General features: G+C 34.0%; 1 protein-coding gene across 4 annotated transcripts in view; it reads right to left on the reverse strand.

Moving 5' to 3' along the window:
- Window positions 1-219: 219 nt before the first annotated feature.
- LOC123705869 (LIM/homeobox protein Lhx3) overlaps window positions 220-24,942 on the reverse strand; it is a 45,485-nt gene continuing 20,762 nt past the window's right edge. The window contains exons 1-7 of one of the 4 annotated variants that reach the window (XM_045654937.1): window positions 17,175-17,295; window positions 9,399-9,573; window positions 8,771-8,979; window positions 4,055-4,238; window positions 2,131-2,288; window positions 1,657-1,830; window positions 220-739 (exon numbers count right to left, since the gene is read on the reverse strand). In XM_045654937.1, the coding sequence (XP_045510893.1) occupies window positions 582-739; window positions 1,657-1,830; window positions 2,131-2,288; window positions 4,055-4,238; window positions 8,771-8,979; window positions 9,399-9,573; window positions 17,175-17,268 (1,152 nt within the window). In that variant the 5' untranslated portion in view covers window positions 17,269-17,295 and the 3' untranslated portion in view covers window positions 220-581. Of the gene's footprint in view, window positions 740-1,656; window positions 1,831-2,130; window positions 2,289-4,054; window positions 4,239-8,770; window positions 8,980-9,398; window positions 9,574-17,133; window positions 17,296-24,942 lie in introns of those variants that run through there. The other 3 variants (XM_045654938.1, XM_045654936.1, XM_045654935.1) reach the window with 3 other exon arrangements.

Raw genomic sequence — 24,942 nt, forward strand, 5'->3', positions numbered from 1 at the left:
CACATGTGATACAGTTGTAATAATTTACATAATCAAAGTACTATTAAATATTCTAACTTAACATTTATAATATCTAGTTTATAATGTCAATGATACAAACAAGGTAAGGGTACTAATTTGTACCTAACTTACTATTACTGATAAAACGTGACAACAGATTTAATCCCTAAGTAAATTAAAACATTCTGATAAAAACTTTACATAATACCTCTATACACTTAATTATTTACACAAAATTTTGAATTTAAACTGTAAAACTATAGATAGTGTTTGATTAACAATTGGCTGTCGTACAGAGTACTATTTACAATGATAAGGTATATCCGTTTCACGATTTACGTTGTCTATTTCACGTCTATTTCATATCAGAATTTAAGTTATTTCTATATGACTGTAAATGGAATGGTATTGGAATGTTCATTACTGGCTTAAATCCATTAATTTACTTGATATTAGACTATTGGGGAGTCAAGTCACAGTTCACGTTTAACAACGAGTTCGAGCGGTTGTAGGGCGATCGGTGGGCAGGGCGCGGGGAGCGGCGGGGGCGCGAGGTGCGCGTGCGCCGGCGGCGGCCGCCGCTAGGGGTAGCCGCGCGGAGAGTAGTGGTGCGGCTCCCCGAGCCACGAGTCCGGGGAGGGGGGGAAGTCCGGGTACCCCCCAGCGGCTGGTGATGACGAGCTGCTCATGTCTGATGCTCCTCCGGTGCCAGTGCCGAGACCACCGCCCATGGCTTGACCTAAGCATAGTTGTTAATCGTGATTTTGTGACTTTGAAATAGAAAATGTGTGATGTCCAAAGTTAGCTTTTATTAATTCCAACTACTATGACGGTATTTTCATTATTAACTTATTAAATTAAGTTATAAATAATACCATTGATATAATTAATCAAGGCGAACGAAGAGAGCTCTATCCACAGGCTCTATCCCACAATATTTTTTTGCAAAAGTATTTTTCTGGTACAGTTTACTGAGAAACACTTGTTTAGGCTTTGACATGGCATTTTTAAATCATGTCTAGATATGATGTTATCAATCATAAAATACATAAAATATTAATTTGCACGCAAAAAATTGAAAGTTTGATAATTAGGGTAGAAAACTTCGCGAACCTTCTTAAAGCATTACTTTTTGCTAGTAATTATTATTAATAAATAATTAATCAAATTCTACCGGCTACCTCTAACTTTAAAGGTACCTAAGAATTATTTATTCAACTGAATTGATATTCTGTCCAATCATACTTACCAATCTAATTATTTAAAGTGGTTTAAAGCAAAATAATCATAGTAGGTACCTAATACTTACGACTTAGTTGAAACACGATTAATCTACCATGCCATGAATCTATATGTTATATAGTTATGTAGATATATTATCATTAGTCATTACTTAAAGGCTAAAGTAGATTAAGTAACATTAACATTAGTATATACGAATCTCCTCTATGTATATAGCAAAAGTAAATAATTGGGTCGTACCTAGGTCCTAACTATTGTTTTTATAACATTAATTAATATTTTACAAAATTACCAATCGAAACTAAACAACAACAAATAAAACCGTTAATGGGGATACTTTCATTAATTCGCTCTGTAAACCGTACACCAAATAATAACACATTAAAATGATTACAAAGTACATAGAGTGCATACCGATATTGGTGTAGACGAGGTGGTCAGGGGGGTAGTGGTAGTGCGCGTGGGGGGGTGAATGCGCGCGCAGGTACGGCGGCGTGGCCCCGAACCGCGCGCCCCCTCCCACGCCGCCCGCGGGCGAACTGTCCTCACCCCCCATAGCTGCCGTGCTATAGCTATCGTTGCTCAGTTCTGTTTTACAAAATGCGGTTTACTATGACCCCCGTATTAGAATGGGAAATAATGGTACTTATGGAATTAAGTGATTAAAGATTAGAGATAATAAACGCTGGAATTTGTAACATCTTTTAATATGGGATGCAATGATGCAAAATTTATTTTCATTCGTTGTATTAATTTTTGTATTGTTTTAATTTAGGAAAGAAAAAATATTTTCCTTACGTGGGCTTTATACTCATCTAAATAATACATTAATAGAATAAAAATTTTCTATATAAATACGTAAGTACTTTTAATATAACTGATACTTACCATGATGACTAAATGAATCCAAGTCAATTTTCAGTTCATCTTTGTCGAGTAAACGATCGTGTCTGGGAGAGCCGCCGCCTGAACCTTTCATAGATCTGAAGTATTGTGACCATCGTGTGCGACCGGCATCTTTCTTTAGCCTCTTTTCTTTTGCTCTTCTATAAATAGAAATATAATTTTATATGGTGCAATGTAAATCACAGGCTTAGAAAAAACTAAAGTTAATTAATAAAATTCAAGAGGTTTTAAAACTGCTGATAGGTATATTTTAGACACGAAACTGCTTTGTAGTACTGCGTTGAGACCTCCTCTAATACTAAAATGACATGTTTATTTACTCTTATTTGCAGATACTCAACACAGTCCGATTACTTTCAATTATGGAAAATAAAAGCGATGTAAGCGAGTAATATAAACAGTAGGTACGACCCTATTCTGGTCGTAAGTTTTGCGTGCGTTATTACGTAGCGGGGAGCCGCTCGTCGTGGCGAGCTTTTAACAAAGAGCTCGTTTAATTAAAGTGCCTCCACCCAGTCCATGGGGACGTGCTGCGATATAATCGTACTGGATTATTGGAACAACGCCCTGTATTACCTACTTCATGTCATCGTTAAAGTAATAACTTCGATACACTATTTGTACCTATGACCAGCTATCAATTGACGTCTTGTGGCTTTAATTAATTGATCTATCTGACTTGTATTATTACATTGTTGTTCTTGAATTGCGTGTTTAGATTAATCATAAGCAATTTCCTTATTCTTAGCTTATTTGCCACGTTTTATATAGGTAGCTAACTAGCCATTACTTCGTATTTAAAATCAATTAACGTCATGAAACTTTATTGGTAAGTATGTAACGATTAGTAAAATATAATTGAATTTACAACTTAGTATTTAATCTACTTTATAGACGACTAGAGTTAGGTAAATGATAAAGTAGTGGGCATTGTGATAACGGGTGCAGTTTTACGAGGCGAGGCCAAAGCGCAGGGCGTGACGGCTGCCGTGACTGAAGGCAGTCGCGCACGAAAAAACATACCGTGCAGAACTATACCTACACTGTTACTGTTGTACGTCTAATTTATTACTTAAACAATAAATATATTTTAATTGCCCTTGAATTTACGATAGATTCAACTGAAATGCCGTCTTTTTATGGTCGATAAAAATAAGACATTCGCAAGGCAGAGATGAACACAACTACGTACATTATTTGAATTGAATTTATTTGTAAAAGCCATTTACTATTGTGAGTCAATACAAGTTTAAATAAAATAGCCAAGGACATTCTTTCATATAGCAAGGTCGCTGGATATATAATAGCTACCTATTTAACATTGAATCTGTAGCTCTATTGTAATTCACGGTGCACTTTATCTACCAAAACATTTAGGTACTTAATTCAATTCGTCTTCGTTGTAATAGTCACAGTTGACTTAATTTCAAAATGATATCATTAAATTGTTTTATCGGACCACATTTATATTATGTATCGTTACTTCGACTCTAACCAGTCATAAATTTTAATCTTTGTTTCATCTCGTTAAGCCGTAGAGCATTTAGAAACATAAACGCTAAATAAAAAAGTTTATGCCTAAAAAGAGTTGTGCATGTATCTTAATCGATTATTTATAATAGAAATCGATTTGTCACAAAAAATCAATGATGAAACACTAAACATTTACTCGTAAATTGATTTTACGCTTTTTTGACGTACTTAATCTTAGTACCTACATGACTATATATTTTGTGTAGGTATAAGTACCTACAATATAACAAGGCCCCTTATGGACCATTATAACTTTTAAATAAATATTCAAATGGACCGTTATAACATTAAAATAATATTCAAAAAGATAATTGTTTTCATGAACAAGTATTATATTTATTATATTATTTGCATAAGAATCTCTAAAACTTACCTATTTTGAAACCAGACTTGCACTACTCTCATATCCAGGCCCGTATCTTGCGCTAGTTGTTCCCTCACATGCCTCGCTGGTTTGGGACTACTGCTGTATGCACTTTTAAGGGTTTCTAACTGCTTTGCTGTTATCGTTGTTCGTGGTCGCTTGCTGGCTGCATCTCCGTCTAGAGAACCTTCACCTGTTTAACAGTGACTTTATTAATTTTAGTTCTCATAAAAAGAAAATAGCATAAGTACGAAGCTGCACTTTAAATAGATGTAAGTATCTTGATTGTATGCATTTTATAAAACGCCCGAGTCCAATAAAAGTAAGTTTTTTTGTTGTAGTAGTGTACGTGCGTAAATGAAAAGGTCAACAACATTGAGAACATACATAGAAAAACAGGAGGAATAAAGAAGGCGCTGAAAGAAATGAATCACAAAAAGGACTGGATTCCAAATATGAAAAATAAAAACAATGCAAAGACCACTAAAAGACTAGAAATACTAGGTATCGCTACGGAATATTGTCAAAATTTATACAAAAGCAATATAAAGGAACAAAGAATAAAGGTATATAACTCAGAAAACCAAGAAGAGATTAAACCAATTTTGAAGGAAGAAACAATAAAATCTATCGAAACACAAAAAGTAGATAAAGCACCTGGATCAGACTTAATCACAAATGAAATACTAAAAACTACATTACCAGTGTTAGCACCAATACTTACAGATTTATTCAATGAAATCCTCGAAACGGAAATCATTCCGGAGGACTGGACCAAATCGACAATTATACTGTTACATAAGAAGGGAGACAAAGGTGATATAAAAAACTATAGACCGATCAGCTTAATGTCAAATATTTATAAAATATTTTCTAAAATAATATTAAACAGAATTACCAATACACTAGATGAAAACCAACCTAAGGAACAAGCTGGTTTCCGAAGTAAATTCTCAACCTTAGATCACATACATACTCTACGACAGGTTTTACAGAAATATAGAGAATATAACAAAACATATTACATTGGATTCGTTGATTTTAACAAAGCGTTCGATACCTTGGAACATGAATTTATATGGGACGCTCTAAAGAAACAAGGGATACATGCAAAATATATAAGAATAATTAAAAACGTATACACAGCGAGCACAGCACAAATTAAACTTGAATCTACTGGCAACGAATTTCCTATTCAAAGAGGTGTACGCCAAGGAGATCCTATATCACCGAAGTTATTTTCAGCAGTGCTGGAGATGATTTTCAGAAATCTTGACTGGACCGAAAATGGCCTCAATATAAATGGAGAAAATCTCAACCACCTGCGCTTCGCGGACGATTTAGTCAAGGGCGGATCCAGCTTTAGTGCCAGGGGGGGGTCACATAGTCGTGGTCAATTTACAAAAGCTATATTTTGATAATCTAATTGATACGTAGATTAAAAAAAAACGGTCAAGTGCGAGTCGGATTCGCGAACCAAGGGTTCCGTACAAACATTTTTAATTTTAAATTTATGCTTTTTGCAAATTTTCCTTTATCTGTGTTATAAGACGTAACTTTCTACAAAATATCAAGATTTTGTGTTCATGGGAAGTACCCTGTAGGTTTTGATTCCCGGCGACACTTGAGAATGTTGATAAGCATGAAATGTATGTTTTAGCTATGTGGCCACACTTTATGGGCTATGTGGCCTGAATTAAATGAATTTTATTTATTATTATTTATTTAGCAATTTTTCATCCATCTGTGCTGACATTGCTTTTAACCAAATTTCAAGACTCGTGTTCACGGGAAGTACCTACTACAATATAGATTTTGATTCCCTTGCCGATAATGTCGAAATTTGCGATAATTTTCAGCATAAACGGCTGCATCTTTTGATTGCGTTGGCTTATAAGTTTGATTTTTTCACAGCTTTAAGGAACCGTAGATTTGATTATTCGGTATAAATTTTAGATTGATACCTCCACGCGTTCTTGAGAAAAAGGGTCTTGACAGGCAGACAAACTTGAAAATTGTTCAAGATATATTTAATTAAAAAATATATTTTTTTTTGCAATTATTCCTGTATCTGTACTATAAGATGTTATTTCGTACCTAATTTCAAGATTCTGAGTTTACGGAAAGTACCCTGTAGGTTTTGCGTTTTGATACCCTTGCGAATGTCGAAATTTGCGAAATTTTTCGGCATTTACGGCTGTATCTTCTGATTCGTTGACATAGAAGTTTGATTTTATTATAGCTTAAAGGTAACATAGACTTGAGTTTTTGGCATGAATATCAATTTAATACATGTAAGCGTTCATGAGTAACAGGGTTGTTATAAGTTTAATTTTTTTTTTAATATTTTTTTTTATAATAATCTAAGTAAAAATTCGTGTTTTTCGCAATTAGTAAACAAAGTCGTTTTTTCTGTGCCTATGTCCCTTTGTATGATTAAATCTTTAAAACTACGCAACGAATTTTTACGCGGTTTTTTTAAAGATAGAGTGATTCAAGAGGAATAGTATATAATTTATAAGGTTTTAGACAAAGCGGGCGAAGCCGCGGGCTAGCTAGTCTGCGTTATAAGATGGTACATTGTACTACATTTCATGACTCTGTGTACTCGGGAACTACCCTGTAGGCTTTGATTTCCTAGGGAGTGTCGAATTTTGCGAAAAATTTCAGCATTTACAGCTGCATCTTTTGATTGCATTGGCTTATACGTTTGAATTTTTCACAGCATCAAGGGACCGTAGACCGTAGGATTTCGACATTAGCAAAGGATACCTGCAGGGAGCACCCGCCACCCTGTCCCGTAAACACAAAGTCTTGAAATTGAGTTAAAAAGTATCGTCTTATAGCACAGATGTAGGAATAACTGCAAAAACCCTAATTATTTAATTAAATAAAATAAAAATATATTTTTTTAAATAATTTTAAACTAACAATCCCTTTACTCATGAAGGTCTACATGTATTAAATTGTTATTCACATCAGAACTCAGGTCTATAATAACTTAAATCTGTTATTTAATTCAAATTCTATGTCAACGCAATCTTAAGAAAAAGCAAATAGAGCCTCATACCTATTCTGTAACTAGCAACTACTTGCAAGGGAATCAAAACCTACAAGGTACTTCCCGTGAACACAGTCTTGAAATTTGGATAAAAGCAACGACTTATAGCACAAGATAAAGAAAAAATTGCTTTAAATAAAATCGTAAGATACAACCTATTAAAAAAATAGGTTTGCTCGGAGCCCTCGGAGCGGTCGAGTCCGACTCACACTTGGCCGATTTTTTGTAGTAATTTTCTATTGTTTATTAAAAAAAAAAGCTATTTTATGTCTTATCCACGAACTGGGATATTTCGATATTTGAGGTTTTGTGTGAAAAGTGTGCAAAAGTTGTAGTAAAAAAATTAATAACCTACTATAACTTTACTCCGCAGTTATACTTAGGTTTTTTCAAAAATCGATAAACCTGTTTTTTGCCCTTGAATCACGACCACAGGTCGACCCTAATTAACTTTTCCTCTAATTTTTGTTATATTCTCTTCCGTTTGTAATTGATTTACCTAATTGTTTTATATTACTTTTATGTAAAGTCAATAAAACATCATGTTGAACAGTATTAAGTTGTAAATTTAAAAAAGAGTATATTAAATTAGTGGTCCACTTAGGTCGAGGACCTAGCCCAGGGGGGGGTCATGACCCCGTGACCCCCCACCTGGATCCGCGCTTGGATTTAGTTTTATTATCAGAAGATGCAGGAACCCTGGGTGTAATGATGCAGCAACTATCGGATGAAAGTGCTAAGGCAGGACTGACAATGAACTTAACTAAGACCAAAATTATGACGAATTCTCAACGAACAGTAACAAACGAACGAATAACAGTAAACAATGAAGAAATAGAATTTGTAAATGAATATATATATTTGGGCCAACTTATATCGACAGTGGATTGCATGAATAAAGAAATAGAACGAAGAATTAATAATACTTGGAAACGGTTTTGGTCTCTACGGGAAATAATGAAGAATAAAGATATGCCTATGAAAGGAAAAAAGAAAGTGTACGAAATATGCATTATGCCATGCTTACTTTACGGGTGCCAGACATGGGCGTTAACAGATTTACAGGAACATAAATTAAAAGTCTGCCAAAATTCAATGGAACGTGTATTCTGGGTATAAAACTAAAAGATAGAGTGAAATTAGAAGAAATTAAAAATAAAACTAAATTTAAACATGCACTCACAACCTACAGACAGCTGAAATGGCGTTGGACAGGACATATGTTTAGAGAAAGTAGAGAGAAATGGACTAAGTTAGTAACGGAATGGTATCCAAGAGATAGCAAAAGGAATAGAGGTAGACAAAGCAAAAGATGGGAAGATGAATTTAAGAAAATAGCTGGTCCTGTATGGACCCGCTTAGCAAAAGATAGAAATATATGGAAATCTTTAGAGGAGGCCTTTGTCGACAGACAAGCTGTTCCTTAAACACCCTGTTGCCGATTTTATAAATAAAAATTAGAATAAGTAGAATTAACTTAGTTTTTAAGAAATTGGCATGTAATAATTTAAGAAAATAACAGCAATAAAGGCTATTTTATTTTATTTATTTATTTATTTAGTGTACGTGCAACCGGACAATCCATAATGGGATAGGTATACCTACTGGCTACTACTGAAACACTGATCAAGGGAAATCTACTTCTAGGGCAACGTACAACGAACCTTTAGCCCTCGCGGCTTCATAGTCCGGCTTGCACACGAGCTTCCCGTCTTCCATCAAGTAGAATTCATCACCAGTGTTGAGCGTCCTCGCACAGGCTGCACACGCGAAGCACCGCAGATGGTAGACATGGGACTGCGCCCGCCGCACCACCTGTGTCGGCGGGATGCCTTGGCCGCAGCCTGCGCATTTTGTGCCAAACCGCCTGGGACAACAGCCGCAATCAAAACAACATTATCAACGTGAAACGCATTATAAATAGTTAACAATACATTTTAGACTTTTCGTAAATAATTGACTAATTAACTTCAGCCAGTGGCTTTATCAATATTAGACGGATACAAGTAAACTTAGCGCCAGACTAAAAATACTCATTTCTTTCCCTTCACAACTTGTTTACTATTACATGTTACAACTGTGTTGAATAAGTAGCATTTTCGTTGTGAAACTTAATAGGTCTGAAAATCAATCGTTTTTATATAAAAGAGTAACAAATATAGGTATTTAAGTACTGCTAAGTGCTATCTGCTCGTTGTTTTTTAAGTTTATAATAGAGACAACCAAAACTATACACTCCAATTACGTTATCTACCAATCTATTAAAAAAACAACTAATATACAGAGGCTTACTTGAAGAAGTCTTCAGTGCAGTACAACTGGTTGTTCCTTGCAAAGCATTTCCCGGATAACATTGCCCTGCACTCAACACAGCGAAGACACCCAGCGTGCCACGTCCGGTCTGACACCTTCAGCACGTACCGGTCTACTATCATCTCGTGACAGCCACCGCATTTTGGAATACTGGCTGTTGACAAGGTGATGCTATTTTAAAAATGTATCGTGCTTTATCTTAGAGGTAAGAAGAGGCAGGAAGATGAGAAATAGGCAGCAATAGTGAGAATTAGTAGATTCGCATTTGTGTTTTGGGCAAAATTAGTATAAGTTGCAATTTAGGTAGGTAGGTACTAAAAGAAGTTACTCATTTAGTCATCTAGATATTGTTTTGAGAAGCAAATAGATAATACAATTATGTATTTGCTAGTCTACTGGTTCTGAAAGCAGTTTCTACATAGATAGTAGGTATACTTAGTTATTAGTCATAGTTTACCTATACCTAGGTAAAAGTATACCTATTCACCATTTGTAGATATTATCTATACATATAATAAATCTGTAGAAGGGTCAATTCTGTAGGTACATTGAAAATATTGAAAAAATAAATAGCAGGGGGTGTTACTGGATCGATACCAAACCCAAATATGTGATTAAAAAAATTTTTGTCTGTCTGTCTGTCTGTCTGTCTGTCTGTCTGTCTGTCTGTCTGTCTGTCTGTATGTGAAGGCATCACGTGAAAACTAGCGGTTCGATTTCGATGAAACTTGGTATAATTATACCTTATTATCCTGGGCGTAAAATAGGATACTTTTTATCCTGGAAAAATACGTAGAAAAAAATTAATCTTAATTTTTCAGTTTTATCCATAGACGTTGTTCCGTAGAACCGCGAACACACGTTGCGTATTATTATAGGCCTAGCCGTATTTGGGAATTGGGTCCAATAGATATTTATAAGATGTTATTGACAGAGGTACTGAAAATGGAGAAATAACCATCCACGCGAAGACCGACATCCGCGCGGACGGAGTCGCGGGCGGAAGCTAGTAATGAAATAGTTTTCTTTCTTAGTGTCAATTCTTTTTTAATTTACCTATAACTAGACTGGATTCTAATTATTATGATGAAGTAATAAATGTTGTTCCTTTTTTGCGTAGGTATGTAAATAACTTGTCATTAAACGCAAAAAAAATCTTTCAAAAGAGGACCCCCCGTTAATATATTATATTTTTTAATTTTTAGTATTTGTTGTTATATCGGCATCGGAAAACATCATTTGTGAAAATTTCACCCTGCTAGCTATCACGGTTTATGAGATTATAGCCTGGAGACAGAGAGACAACGAAGTCTCAGTAATAGAGTCCCGTTTTACTGTTTCGGTACGGAACCCTAAAAAGTGTCAGAAGTGAAACTTCTTTGGCAAGATTGAAAGATACAAAAATTGTCGCCTTGCTCACGTCATGTACCTACCTAGTCACTATAATTTACTATAAAATACATATTATACCTACTCTCAATGCGCTTAAAGAAATTTCACAAAAACTGACTGATCTCGTATAAAGTGATAAGAAAATAAAGGTCAATAATTATTCTTCATTTACAGCTTTACCGCAAAAAACTTTAATTAAAAATCAAACCAATCCTGCTTATTGAATACCTATGTAAGTAAATTATTTAAATCAAAGCTCAAACGTGTAAATTTAGAGACGACGAAAAAAAGTAGAGTGAAATAACTAATTACAATCAAACAATAAAAACAATTGAATGAATCTTTTTGATTTCATATTATGATACTAAGTATAGGTAGTTACTTATATCAAAAAGCTTTCAAAGTCAAGTGCATGTGAGTACATGACGATTATATCAAATATACTAAACTTGTAGAAAATAGTGAATGTTCAAAAGAAATCAGTTTGTGCACTAGGTACCCAGTGCACAAACTGATTTATTTATTTTATTATTTATTATTATTTATTACTTATTCATACAACTATAAACTTATTACTTACTTATTTTAAACAACTACTTATAAAAAAAATGTTATATTAAATAAATAAAGCACAACTCTAGAAATCATTTATTTTTATTTAATGGCAAATGCTGTTTGAATTAGGTAGGTACTAGGTATTATTATGATGAAGCTTTTTGTGATGTAAGCTTTTGATGCTCGAAGTTACCTAAGATGCCCAACATAGAGGATATAACCAGCCCACATAGTCCTAAAAACCAGCCGCCGCCTGTATACCTATGATTTAAACACCTTCACACAAGAAGAATATCTGTAAATCGATATACATAATCTGTAAACCGAAAACAAAACTATTTTCTACTGAGTTTCTCAGATATATCAAATGATAAAACGATGCATTTAAGATGCAATACCTCCATTTATAAATCATTTATTATAAAATGTAAACAAAAGTTTATTGTTACCATTGTTACATTTAGCAGAGACATTAAAATCTGTTTCACAATTATTTATGAATCCAATAAAGATCCTGCGGTGTATGAGTATCTAATCCCTTAATAATTAAGGAGAAAGTTAAGAAGAGCTATAATATTGTAGTTCTATCTATTAATAATACCTATACTTATTTTACATTCAGATTGTGTTATAGGTGCCTAATTATTATTGGGCCTATTTCATATTTAACTATAGTATAATATAGTAGGTACTAGGTAAGTACCTTTATGCTGAATTATAGTTCTTGTATAATACTCTTTTAGTCTCAGGCGGTGTCTGTAAGTAGGTAGGTACCTAAATAAGAGAAACCAAGATCGTTGTTCTTGTGATATTTTTAATTGATATAACAAGCAAACTAATAAATTATTGAAATTTATAGTGAAAAAAATGAATTCGTTATAGGCAGGGCCGGACCGTGAACTTGTGGGGCCCTGGGCTGAAACTAACCAGGGGCCTTTTTTTTGGAAATGTTCATATTTTCTTAATACTTACTTTCGCAATTTTTTTATTTTAACATAATCAAATTTGATTTTAAATCGTTTCATTAGTTCAGGAGTCTATCGAGGACAAACAAAGTGACACGTAATTTTTTTTATACATATTAAGATATTAAAAAAATAATAAAATAATGTTATTCATCCATACTAATATTATATGTACGAAAGTAACTCGCGAAAGTAACTCGTCTGTCTGTCTGTTACTCAATTGCATGAAATTTGGTATAGAGATATTTTGATACCCGAGAAAGGACAAAGGCTACCTTTTATTGCGAAATATGTACCACGGGCGAAGCCGGGGCGGAACACTAGTTTATTATAAATTAGTAAAAGAATTAAATTGAAAACAGTTATGTTATTTAAATAATAATTTAGAAATGAACCTTTCTGCATTTTTGTGCTGCAAATTCTTTTATTAATATTATTATAACTAGTTATATAAATATAGTTATAATCCAGTCATTATAGTAAGTTCACCTCGGAATTCGAGATACCCAGCTGTAAGTCTGTAAAAGTTGTCTCAGAACCTACATATGGTAGGGTGTAAGCAACTATTAAATTTCAAGGTCACAAAAATCGGTTGTATGCGCTTTCTTTGGAAACATCTCATTTCCTGTGGGTTTTTTGCTATTTGTATTTATTATCAATATTGTAGAATACAAAATTCTCTACAAATTTTGTTTAAAATTTTTTTTATATGGTGAATCGTTTTCGACATAGAAGGCGGAGAGCGCGTGGTCACAGCATCACTTCAGGTCAACCGGTGCCTCCGGTCGAAAACGCGCCATATATAGTTGATGAACCATCGATAAATCAATGATGTAAATATTTGTCAATTTTAGTAACTATTATATTATATTTAATCATTTTTTCCTCTTGTCCACTTTTTATTCAGTATAACTTTAATTAATTACACTTAACTGCCCATGTAATTGTAGAATTGTTAATGAAAATATAGGAATTATATTTGAATTTTAACCTAATTAATTTGAATTTTAAACTTCTTATATTATGATGAAAAAAAAAAACAAATAAATTATGTGATTATGAATTAATATTTTTATTAAAGACTCATTGAACACATTTATTTTTATTGAAAGTAAAAAAATGGAATAAAGGGTACAAAAATTACAATTTATAATTATAATCCTAATTCCTCTTCATCGTCGTCTTCTGGCTGCTGGTAAATTTCAAACTGGTCTTCATCATCGTCTTCAACGACATTCGTCTCAAGTTCTTCCATGATTTCGGGGTCAAAGGTTCCATCTTCGTTAATGTCGCTCTGATATGGTAGAGCATTGAGACAAGCTTGCCCATTACATTGGCCACAAGCTAAAGAGCATTGCAAGCCCGCTTTCCTGCATCCGCGTAAACGGTTCACCGTATACAATTTTTTTTTTTTAATTTGTAGAGAATTTTATATTCTACAATATTGATAAATGATAATAAATACAAATAGCAAAAAACCCATAAGAAATGAGATATTTCCAAAGAAAGCGCATACAACCGATTTTTGTGACCTTTGACCTTGAAATTTAATAGTTGCTTACACCCTACCATATAGATTTTGAAACAACTTTTAGGGTGTCAATATACAAGTATTTACAGACTTACCGCTGGGTATCTCGAATTCCGAGATTCTTTTCGCAACGCATTTCGTTAAAAAATCACAAATGTTTATAAGTATATAAATTTTTAATAGTACGTTGATAGTTATAATCTGTATTACTAAAAAAAAGTATTTGAATGAACGAGTACAAATAAATATTAATTTATCGAAAAAAAAAATGTCATTATTAATAATAGTCCATTGAATGAGTCCCTCCAAGGGGGGTCTAGAGTGCGTGGGTTAGTAACGTAAGATGTTTCTTCGGAAACATGTCAAGAGTCCCTAGGTAATAAACATACTAAAACCCCGGGACACTAGGAGGAGCCCCGGAGTGGGGGGAGGGGGGAAAAGGTCCATTTTTTTCATTTTTCGCTTAAATCTCAAAAACGGTACATGTTAGAGAAAAACTTTCAAGGAAAAGTTGAAAGGGCATAAAATTATCTACAAGTTGTACCATAATATTTTTTTTTCTATTCGCAGCCGTTTTCGAGCTACATCCCATGAAATGTGAAAAATTCGAAAGCTTTTTATTTTACCTAACTACTCTAATAAATTCAATACCTCCTAAACGCCTCCATGGTGGAATCTGTTTTTTTTATCAATGATAGACCTAATTGTGAGAAATCTATCTGTACCGGTCACAAGTTGCACTTTTGAGTTTTTTGGAAGAAAAAAAAAAGGTCAAGTTCAGTAACTCAAACTACCATAATATAATATTTTGACAATCGATTCCTCCTAAAGGCTTCCATGGAGGAATGTGTTTATTTTACCAATCATAGACCTAATTAAGAGCAATCCATCAGTACCGGTCACAAGTTGCACATTTGAGTTTTTTGGAAGAAAAAAAATAAAAAGTTCAAGTATCGTAACTACCCTAATAAAATTCAATTCCCCGTAAAGGCCTCCGTGGTGGAATCTGGTATTTTTATCAATGATAGACCTAATTATGAGCAATCCATCTGTACCGGTCACAAGTTGCACTTTTGAGTTTTTTGGAAGAAAAAAAAATAAAAAGATCAAGTTCAGTAACTCAAACTACCCTAATATAATATTTTGACAATCGATTCCTCCTAAAGGCTTCCATGGAGGAATGTGTTTATTTTACTAATTACAGACCTAATTAAGAGCAATCTATCAATACCGGTCACAAGTTGCACATTTGAGTTTTTTGGAAGAAAAAAAATAAAAAGATCAAGTTCAGTAACTCAAACTACCCTAATATAATATTTTGACAATCGATTCCTCCTAAAGGCTTCCATGGAGGAATGTGTTTATTTTACCAAGTATAGACCTAATTAAGAGCAATCTATCAGTACCGGTCACAAGTTGCACATTTGAGTTTTTTGGAAGAAAAAAAATAAAAAGTTCAAGTATCGTAACTACCCTAATAAAATTCAATTCCCCGTAAAGGCCTCCGTGGTGGATTCTGGTATTTTTATCAATGATAGACCTAATTATGAGAAATCTATCTGTACCGGTCACAAGTTGCACTTTTGAGTTTTTTGGAAGAAAAAAATAAAAAGATCAAGTTCAGTAACTCAAACTACCCTAATATAATACATATTTTGACAATCGATTCCTCCTAAAGGCTTCCATGGAGGAATGTGTTTATTTTCCCAATTATAGAACTAATTAAGAGCAATCTATCAGACCCGGTCACAAGTTGCACATTTGAGTTTTTTTGGAAGAAAGAAATATTTTTTGATCGTATGGGGAAATTGTTTGAGCCAAAATCATTTTTTACTGCGTGTAACTCAGAAACGGTAGGATATAGGAAAAAATGATTTAGGTACAACTTGTAGATAATTTAATGGCCTTTCAACTTTTCCTTGAAAGTTTTTCTCTAACATGTACCGTTTTTGAGATTTAAGCGAAAAATGAAAAAAATGGACCTTTTCCCTCCTCCCCCCACTCCGGGGCTCCTCCTAGTGTCCCGGGGTTTTAGTATGTTTATTAGCTAGGGACTCTTGACATGTTTCCGAAGAAACATCTTACGTTACTAACTCACGCACTCTAGAACTTTTTATTCAATGGACTATAAAAATTATTTCGGTGTTAGATAGCCCATTTAAAGTGGAAGGATTATCATCAGGCTTAGACCAACAGGATCTGAGCCACGTGAGTGAAATCGCGGGGCGCAGCTAGTTATTATTATGTATACCTACCTATATGAAATAACTAAATAGTTTCAATAAATGAGATTTATTTTGTATAAGTTGAAAATCAACATGCAAACATCCTTTTACATGTTAGCGAAAGTTATTGAAGTAGGTATGCGATTTTCATCTTTTTTTTTCGAAAACCGACTACAGATTTTTTTTTTTAATTATAGCCCATTGTTTTTATCCCCCGATATGGGGGCCCTTTTAACCTCGGGGCCCTGGGCTGCAGCCCATAAAGCCCATGGGTAGATCCGGCCCTGGTTATAGGCATATCTCTATAAGGCTTATCGACCTAGACAAGCCTTAGGTATGTAAATAGGTAGAGTTCGTGTCCATAAAAACTAAAAAGGTATTAATTCCTAAAGTATTACATTTATTAATCTTTTTTATTTTACGGATATTTTATCGATTTACGATAAATATAGTAAATGGGATTTATTTGCCTTGTATTAATTATTTAGCAAACAGAAATTATTTATTCAATATTATGCTTTTTTGATACAATAAATAGATAAGTATCTAATCATATATATGGGATACTCTATGTCAATAATAATATTAATTAGTGCCATAAAATTAAAATTATCTTAAAATCATAATTTTCATAATAAACGCGCTAAAGTGCCTATGTCTGTTAGTTTTTATATTGTACCTATACATATATAGGGATATAAGTAGGTATATGAAGACACACCCGGTAACTTTTATGAACGCATCTATTGAATTTTCCTATTGTATAGGAGCTGTTTACGTCAATATGTTTTGTTTTGTAAACAGAGATGTATTTTTAATAGATACAACAACCTTTTGAACTATTAACAGTAGGTACCTACACTGTACACCACAACAAGCAATGAGAGCATTTTAAACGTGAATCGCTACCCAGACTCTACCATTGCAATTCTGTATCAGCTGTTATTTTAATACAATTTACTATCATAACGTATCGATTATTATTGATAAAAACGACGATTAATCTAGATACTAAAAAGCACATAACTTGTTTCAAATTCACTCACAAAAATGTTCACACAGCACACTCACAACGTGATCTACATACATAGGAACACTTCAGGCAGATGTTCGAGCTGTATCGGCGGCACTCGCATGTCGAGCTCTTCCTCCGTGCCCGGGTACATCATGGGAGCCAGCATGCTACGCGACCGCCCTCGACCACTGCGTCCGACGCACTGACGCCACCCTTCCTCGCAACCCCAACCCTCTTATCAGCACCGCGACACCATTGGCTAAGGCGCCTCTAATGATAACGAGCACCACGCCCAACGACCAATCCAAGCAGCCAGCACCACCCATCGATCGATTAAAGAAAATTCGCATTTCCGCGCGAGTAATATTCCGACGTTCTGCACTTGAAGTGCTTTGTAGGCGAATCCAGATCTTTCGTATTTTTCTGATCATACTTTTCCAATTAACTCTTTCTGGGCAATACGGTTTCATTGTAAGACGCTATGATTTATTTTCTTAGAAATGTTGAATAATATTTACGAAGGTACCAATTACATATCTATGTACGTACCTATGTACCTACGGTATCATAATATGTAAGTAGGTACCTAGTTTTTATAGATCTGCTGTTATATTGGTCTATTTTTGTAGAGTCACTGTATGGTGACACTAAATAAAAGAGGCATAGTTTATTAATTTATTTTATGAATGTTAACATATTATATCTTAATATCGATTTTATATGCATGATATCTACGCTCCACAGTCATTTTTCAGAATTTATTATGTAACTTAGGTACCAATATTATAATCTATTGCATTCTACTTCACCAAGCATACACACAGTAGGTACATATGTTATTCTCAGATGTTCTTAAGCTACATGCGGTTAAATAAAGTTTATCCTGTAAAAAGGTTTACAATAAACCATTAACACGTCCACCGAGCAGCGCAAACATTAAAATTGAATGTAAGTATTTGCGATCGTACAATATTTCATACAAAACCTGGTCGTAAATATTGAGCATAAATCTCTAACTCAATCCAGTCTAGGCCTTGGTCAAGCGTAACCTGCGTGGTACAATGAATTATACAAGTGAACGCGAGGGCAGCCGCGTGTGCAACTTTATGACCTCATAAATCACATACTTTACCGTCTCTCTACCCTTAGCTTTACGTCATTTGTACCCCAGACACTAAAATCTACTGGATACAGGCAAAATACCTACTTTCGCTGTGGATAGTGCGATGTATTTCATATAATGCTTATTCAAATAAGTAGGTAATTTTGAACAAAATAAATAATATGGATTGATATACTTTCACAGCTTATCAATTACGATATTTAGCGAAGTGGATACGACTCTACAAGAGTCTTAATCTAATTCAAAACACAAACTATTATTGCATGACACTAATGTAGTTTTCTACGGTTTAGAAAATTTTTGAAATGTTCAAACCTTGTTCAAACATTGACTAGAGAATTTTATGATATTACTTATATGGCATAAAGCTGTTGAACTAAAAACTGTGACTACTATCTAAGTAAGTATGCCAAAATTCGCATAATCACAAATCTAGGTAAAATCGAATCTTTAATCTTGTTTTATCATCACAACATTATTTATCTGGGAAAATAAAGATTTATTTGATTACTGGGACTCAAGCTGTTTTTTGACTCTATTTTTTTTTACATGAAAGAGATTCAGGATAATGGCATAACGACTATGTTTATTTCTTATATCCTATTGATCTGATTCTTCAAGTAACCATAACAAATTTAACACTTCCTAGACATTCTACTGTAAGAGATGTTCGATGTAGAGTTCTCATATTTTATGGTGGAATATGAAACAAATAAAAAATAATTTAAATTCATATTATTCTAAATCAATAATTTTATTAAACAGTTTTGATTTTCATGATAAGGTATATTATAAAAATAATTATTGATAATAATTAATCGTGGAATGGAATAACTACCTACTTGATTTTTTCGTGCAAGAACATTAAACAATGACAACCTACATTAAAAATATGAAAAATATTGCTGGAATCGTAAAGTAGTCAGTAGATATAGTTTACTAACCTACCTTTTTCCTGTTAGGAAAAAAAACTGAATTACACAACACACACAAAATCATTGATAGGTATACCATATATATATATATATGTTACAGGAAATGTATGTAATCCGTCATTGTATACAATTCCTAGGAAATGTATACAATTCCTAAAATCGTACGGAAAATGGAAATGTGTGAAATAAATTATTTTATACACATTTCCTAGGAAATCTATACATTTCCTAAATAACTATCGGAAATGTAAAACATTTAAGATATTGATATGTTGGTCTTCTTTTGCCTTTAAAAATATTATTTAATCGTTCAGTCACCGAAGGAGTCTTTCCGAAACGTTGGAAAGAAGCCTTAATTGTACCGATCCATAAAAAGAATTCTAAAAAAGAAATAACTAACTATAGGGGTATTTCATTGCTTAACATATTCTCAAAATTGCTTGAAAAACTAGTATATAAAAGTATTTACAAACATGCTCTGAATTATATTCCACATAATCAACACGGTTTTATAAAATCACGAAATGTCTTAACAAACTTATTGGATCTTACCCACTATCTCAACATCAATATGAGTGACAACGTGCAGGTTGATGTAATATATACAGACTTTGAGAAGGCATTTGACAGAGTAAATTACGATGTTCTAATAGGCAAGCTTTCAGACGTTAATATTAAAGGTAACCTACTAAGATGAATAGATTCTTACATAAGAAATCGTTGTCAAGCCGTTGTAGTTGGTGGTTATAGGTCTAACTTTGTAGATATCCCTTCAGGTGTGCCCCAGGGTTCGCACATGGGGCCTTTGCTGTACAATATCTATCTTTATGATATAGATAAATGCTTTAATAGTTCTAAATTTCTTTTATATGCGGACGATAAAAAGATATTTACTAAAATAGCTAGCTTAGATGATTGTCTATCACTTCAAAACGACCTTAACAGATTAACAAACTACTATAACATGAATAAGATATCCGTTAATATTAATAAATGCCAAAAAATAACTTTCTCTAGAAATAAAAAAAATATTATAAATTTTGAATATTCAATCTGCAACGAAAAAATTCCATCCACAAATACAGTAAGGGATTTGGGCGTGATACTGGATGAGAAACTCACGTACAGCGATCACATTGACTACGTCACAAAAAAGGCTTTTGCTAATTTAGGGTTAGTTTTGCGCACAGCTGAACCTTTTGATGATATACGATGCTTAAAGGTCTTATACTTCGCTTATGTTCAGAGTATCCTTGAGTTCGCATGTGTAATATGGCGACCAATCTACAAATGCTATATCCATAGGCTAGAAAAGATACAAAAAATATTTTTTAAGAAATTAAATTTTAAATCTAAACATTTCCCTGCAAGCTACGAGCAAGCTTGCCTACATTACAATATTAACGCTCTATCGGACAGAAGAGATCTAATCGACGTAATGTTCTTGTTTGATATTTTAAATAATAAATTTGACTGTATCTCTATTTTGAATCCTTTAAATTTTCGGGTTCCAAGTCAAGGCACTCGTCAAAAAAATTTGTTCTTAGTGCCCTCAACATCTACAAACTATCTTAAAAATTCTCCATATTTCAGACTCCCCGAAGTATACAATAATAAATTTTGCTCAGCTGATATATTTAGTTTGTCACGTCCTAGATTTAAAAGTGCAATTCTTCAGATTATCAATAATTTGAATAAGTAACACACACACACACAAACACACACACTCACTCACACATCTTCTCATTCACTCACACAGTCATATTATTAGGCTCATTTTTATTTTTGTTTTTTTCTCAACTTTAATGTTATTTTGTTGATATTGCTTGTTTACTAGAAGTCACATTTATTATTTATTTTTTATTATTTTTTATGTACGTTTTATGTTTCATCAAGAACAATTGTACTTTTGTTAAAGAAAAAGAAAACAAGTATTGTTCCCAACAAGAAAACAATTAATTAGTTTACCTCTTGTTGTCACACAATTGGACTATTACTGGTGTGCCTTGTAATTGGCGTTTTTATATGTAATTTGTATAATTTATCTTAATAACAGCTGTAAGGTGCCTTTTATGAATAAAATAAAAATAAAATAAATAAATAAATGTCGCAGGCAAGGGTTGGACTAAAGCAAAAGGGGCGCAGGACTTAAAAAATTTTTGATGGAGTTGGTGTCATTATAACACCTATTTATTATTGTTTTATCGTAAAGATTACGCTTATATAAGCATGTTTTATAGGTACAACTTTTCTCTAAAATCAAAAATAGCCGAGATATTCGCCCTCAAAGTTAGGTTAGGTTTAGGTTAGGTTAGCCGTTAGGTTAGGTTAGGTTAGGTTTGTTAAAAAAAAACTACACAGAAATAGTTCAGACGATAGTTCATAATCCATTTGTCTAGATACCCTAGGTAGAGCAGGATCCAAGGAGATGTTCGTTTGCAAAAATAGCGGACCTAAATCTGACTTCTGATATATATTATATACATCCCAGACATCCTATAGACAGATGTTGCCAACCAGTTTTGTGGTCCCCCTCTCCCCACCCCGGTAATTAAATATGGCACACAAAGAAAAAAATAAAAATTTCCAAAACATGCCGTGTGGGGTATCAAATGAAAGAGCTTATTGAGAAGATCACGAATATATAGTATACTATAACATTTCTTACACTTTCTCTAAGATTTTTTAGAAAATTTACGAAAATGCTCCATTTTTGAGTTAACTTTTAACCACTATAGATTGAAAACTCATGAATATATTTTTTAAATTATTATTTTAAATATTTAACAATAGTCCATTGTTTACGATTCAATAGTTTGTAATAAGTGAGCTATATGTATGTGGTGGATTTGATGACCCCACAAAATGTCGTTGTCACGTAAAACTTTCGCCCGTATACCGACTTTACAGGCAACCAATTTTTTTAGCTAGGTGGGAATTTCGGGGACGATTATCTTTGCCTTGTTGAAGTGAAGCTTCTGTAAATTTCAAGGTCGCAACATAGCAATACCGTCACGTCATGGAGTAGGCGACGATTTTGGTATCTTTGAATCTGCAAAAGAAGTTTCACAAACGAGCAGACGAGTCATCCGATGGTAAATGATCATCGTCGCCCACTTGCACCCACAATACCAGGGGTATGGCGAGTGTGTTGCCGGCCTTTAAGGTAGGTGTACGCTCTTTTCTTGAAGGTCCCCAAATCGTAACTCATTGGAAACACTGCCCGTGGGAGCTGATTCCAAATTTCGGTAGCACGAGGCAAAAAACTTCTTCTAAAGCGAACAGTCGTTGATCGCCAGCTGTCCAGATGGTATGGATGGAATTTCAGCTTATGACGTGACGTACGATGGTGGAATTCAGCAGCAGGCAGTGTACCAAACAGTTCTTCAGAGCACTCCCCATGATAAATGCGGTAGAAGACGCATAAGGAAGCGACTTCTCTACGCAGTGCCAAAGAATCAAGCCGATCGGTTAGACATGGCTCGCCAACGAGTCGCACAGCTCTCCGTTGAATTTGGTCAAATGGAAGGAGATACTGTTGAGGTGCACCGGCCCAGAGATGGGAGCAGTATTCCATATGCGGGCTGACTTGCGCCTTATAAAGGTTAAGGCGATGGCTCGGAGTGAAATACTGCCCCGCTCTACAGAGTACACCTAGTTTCTGCGAAGCTAACTTAGCATTACCTTCCAGATGACAGGAGAACTGCACATCACTCGAGATTTCGAGTCCAAGAATTCCGATAGCTGTGGCTTTTAGAGGAGTACTTTGAAAAACGGGAGTCAAAGCCTAGCCAAAAACTAGCCTTACCTAATATCTTATTTTAATTTTATTTTATTTCTGTCAATTGTCATTCAAATCATTCAAGAAAATATAGTAATGTGGGGTGTGTCTATCAGTAGTATAGTTGTCCAAATAAAGCTCCAAGAATAGAAAAGAGCACTTCACTTTACATCATCATAGACTGCGAAAATTAGTAAAACTAAGGTAGTAAAAGGTGAGGGAAGCTTTTGATGACTGTGCATAAAAAAAAATTACTAAATCTGTTTATAGTCTACCGACTAGAAGAGCACGGGAGGCCTGTGAACTGCGATGAGGATTTAGGGATGGATTGTTGTAATTGATATTAACAAAAATTATTATTATAAGTAAGTAAATGATTTCACAATTTTACACATACCTAAGGCTTTGTACACATAACAACAAAAGCTTTTACACGTAACACATAAGATGCAACTTATTCAATATATTTCTATGCAGTTTTATCCAAACATCGTGTTCAAATTTACGTGCGCATCGTGTAGTCACATTTTATATCATAATTGTAAGGGGTAGGTCGCGTGCGCCGTCCCCAGAGTCGCGGCGCGTGCGCCCGAGCTTCGGTAATTTAGGGTTGTCCAACCTTGCATTGCTGGAGCTTCTTACCATTGATAATCTTCAAAACGGATGCGACAGCCTTGCATTCAAGTGGAATCTGTTAAGCCATATCCTTAAAGGGTTAATAATCGCGATATGTTCATTACTAGAGCTGGGACGTGTATCAAATCAAAAAAATTTATCCTTGTTATCTCTGTTAGCTACCACAATCGAGTTTCGTACACGAAACTATTGGGCGTCTCATCAAAATAAAGCTACTCACGGAAAATTAGCTTGATAGTAGTCACTTTCAAAAATGGGCGATAGATCCTGAACTACAATGTTTTTTTTATATTTCAGAACGTGCTTATAACTCATGGTGATGACTTTAAACTAGGTGTTCTAATAGACATATTTTTTACATTTAACCTACTTATACCAATATAATCTCTATATAGGTATCTAAAATAGGTACGAATAGAGGGTCATCCGATATATTTGTCAACATGATTATTATTTGTACAACGAAACATAAGTACTCAAATAAAACAAATTTCACGACTATCCCACGGACACGTATTTGTCCCATAAGTTTGGTTTCCCCAAAGGATTTTTCCGTACAGCGCGTGTCGCACCCTACATTTTGATATTAAGTTACTATGAGAAATTGTTATCGTATGTGACCATCTCAAACAATTACATCCCCTTTAGGAAACCTACATGATTTAGAAATACAAATTACCCACTCTTCAGTTTTCTATGGTATCCAACAATTATCTACAATCAATTTGAGCAGAGTAAAGGGAGAAATACGGAAAGTAATAAATGGAATAAGACATTATTGCAATGTCATGAACAAACAAAACCAATAAAAAGTTTACGAAAGTTCCCATTTAATTGAACATCAACGAAGAAAAATGTTCTTGTATTGACGAGAAGAAAGCGTTTTTCGTATGAGCAGAAATCTGAACCATTTGCATAAACCGAATAAATAATAATTACGTCCGTATGACAGTAAGGATCTCCCGCCTGTTTCAAAAGGGCTATAACTTGATAATGTCTCCGTTATCTGATTAGGATGGAACCGAAAAATTATATCGTCCTGTAATTAAATTAAAATCCAATTTAGAGATACGCCACAGGCGGCACGCGTGACGGCCGACACTTTTATGCCAGTTGAACCTGTAGGGGTGCTTTAGATTTATAAAATGAGTAAAATATGTCGAGGATTTTGTATTCGTTCAATTGAAGTTACATTGCAATATCAACAACGAAAAAATTTGTTTCAATTCTCAGTTAGACATTATTGCGCGCATAAATGTTATAGGCAACTGCAAAGATGAAATCTTTAGGAAGACAAGATGAAGACATTGTGAATTGTAAATAAAATATTTAGGAACATAAAACAATTATACATCTCTGAAAATG

The sequence above is a fragment of the Colias croceus genome, chromosome 3 (assembly GCF_905220415.1).
Source record: "Colias croceus chromosome 3, ilColCroc2.1".
NCBI classification, from domain to species: Eukaryota; Metazoa; Arthropoda; class Insecta; order Lepidoptera; family Pieridae; genus Colias; species Colias croceus.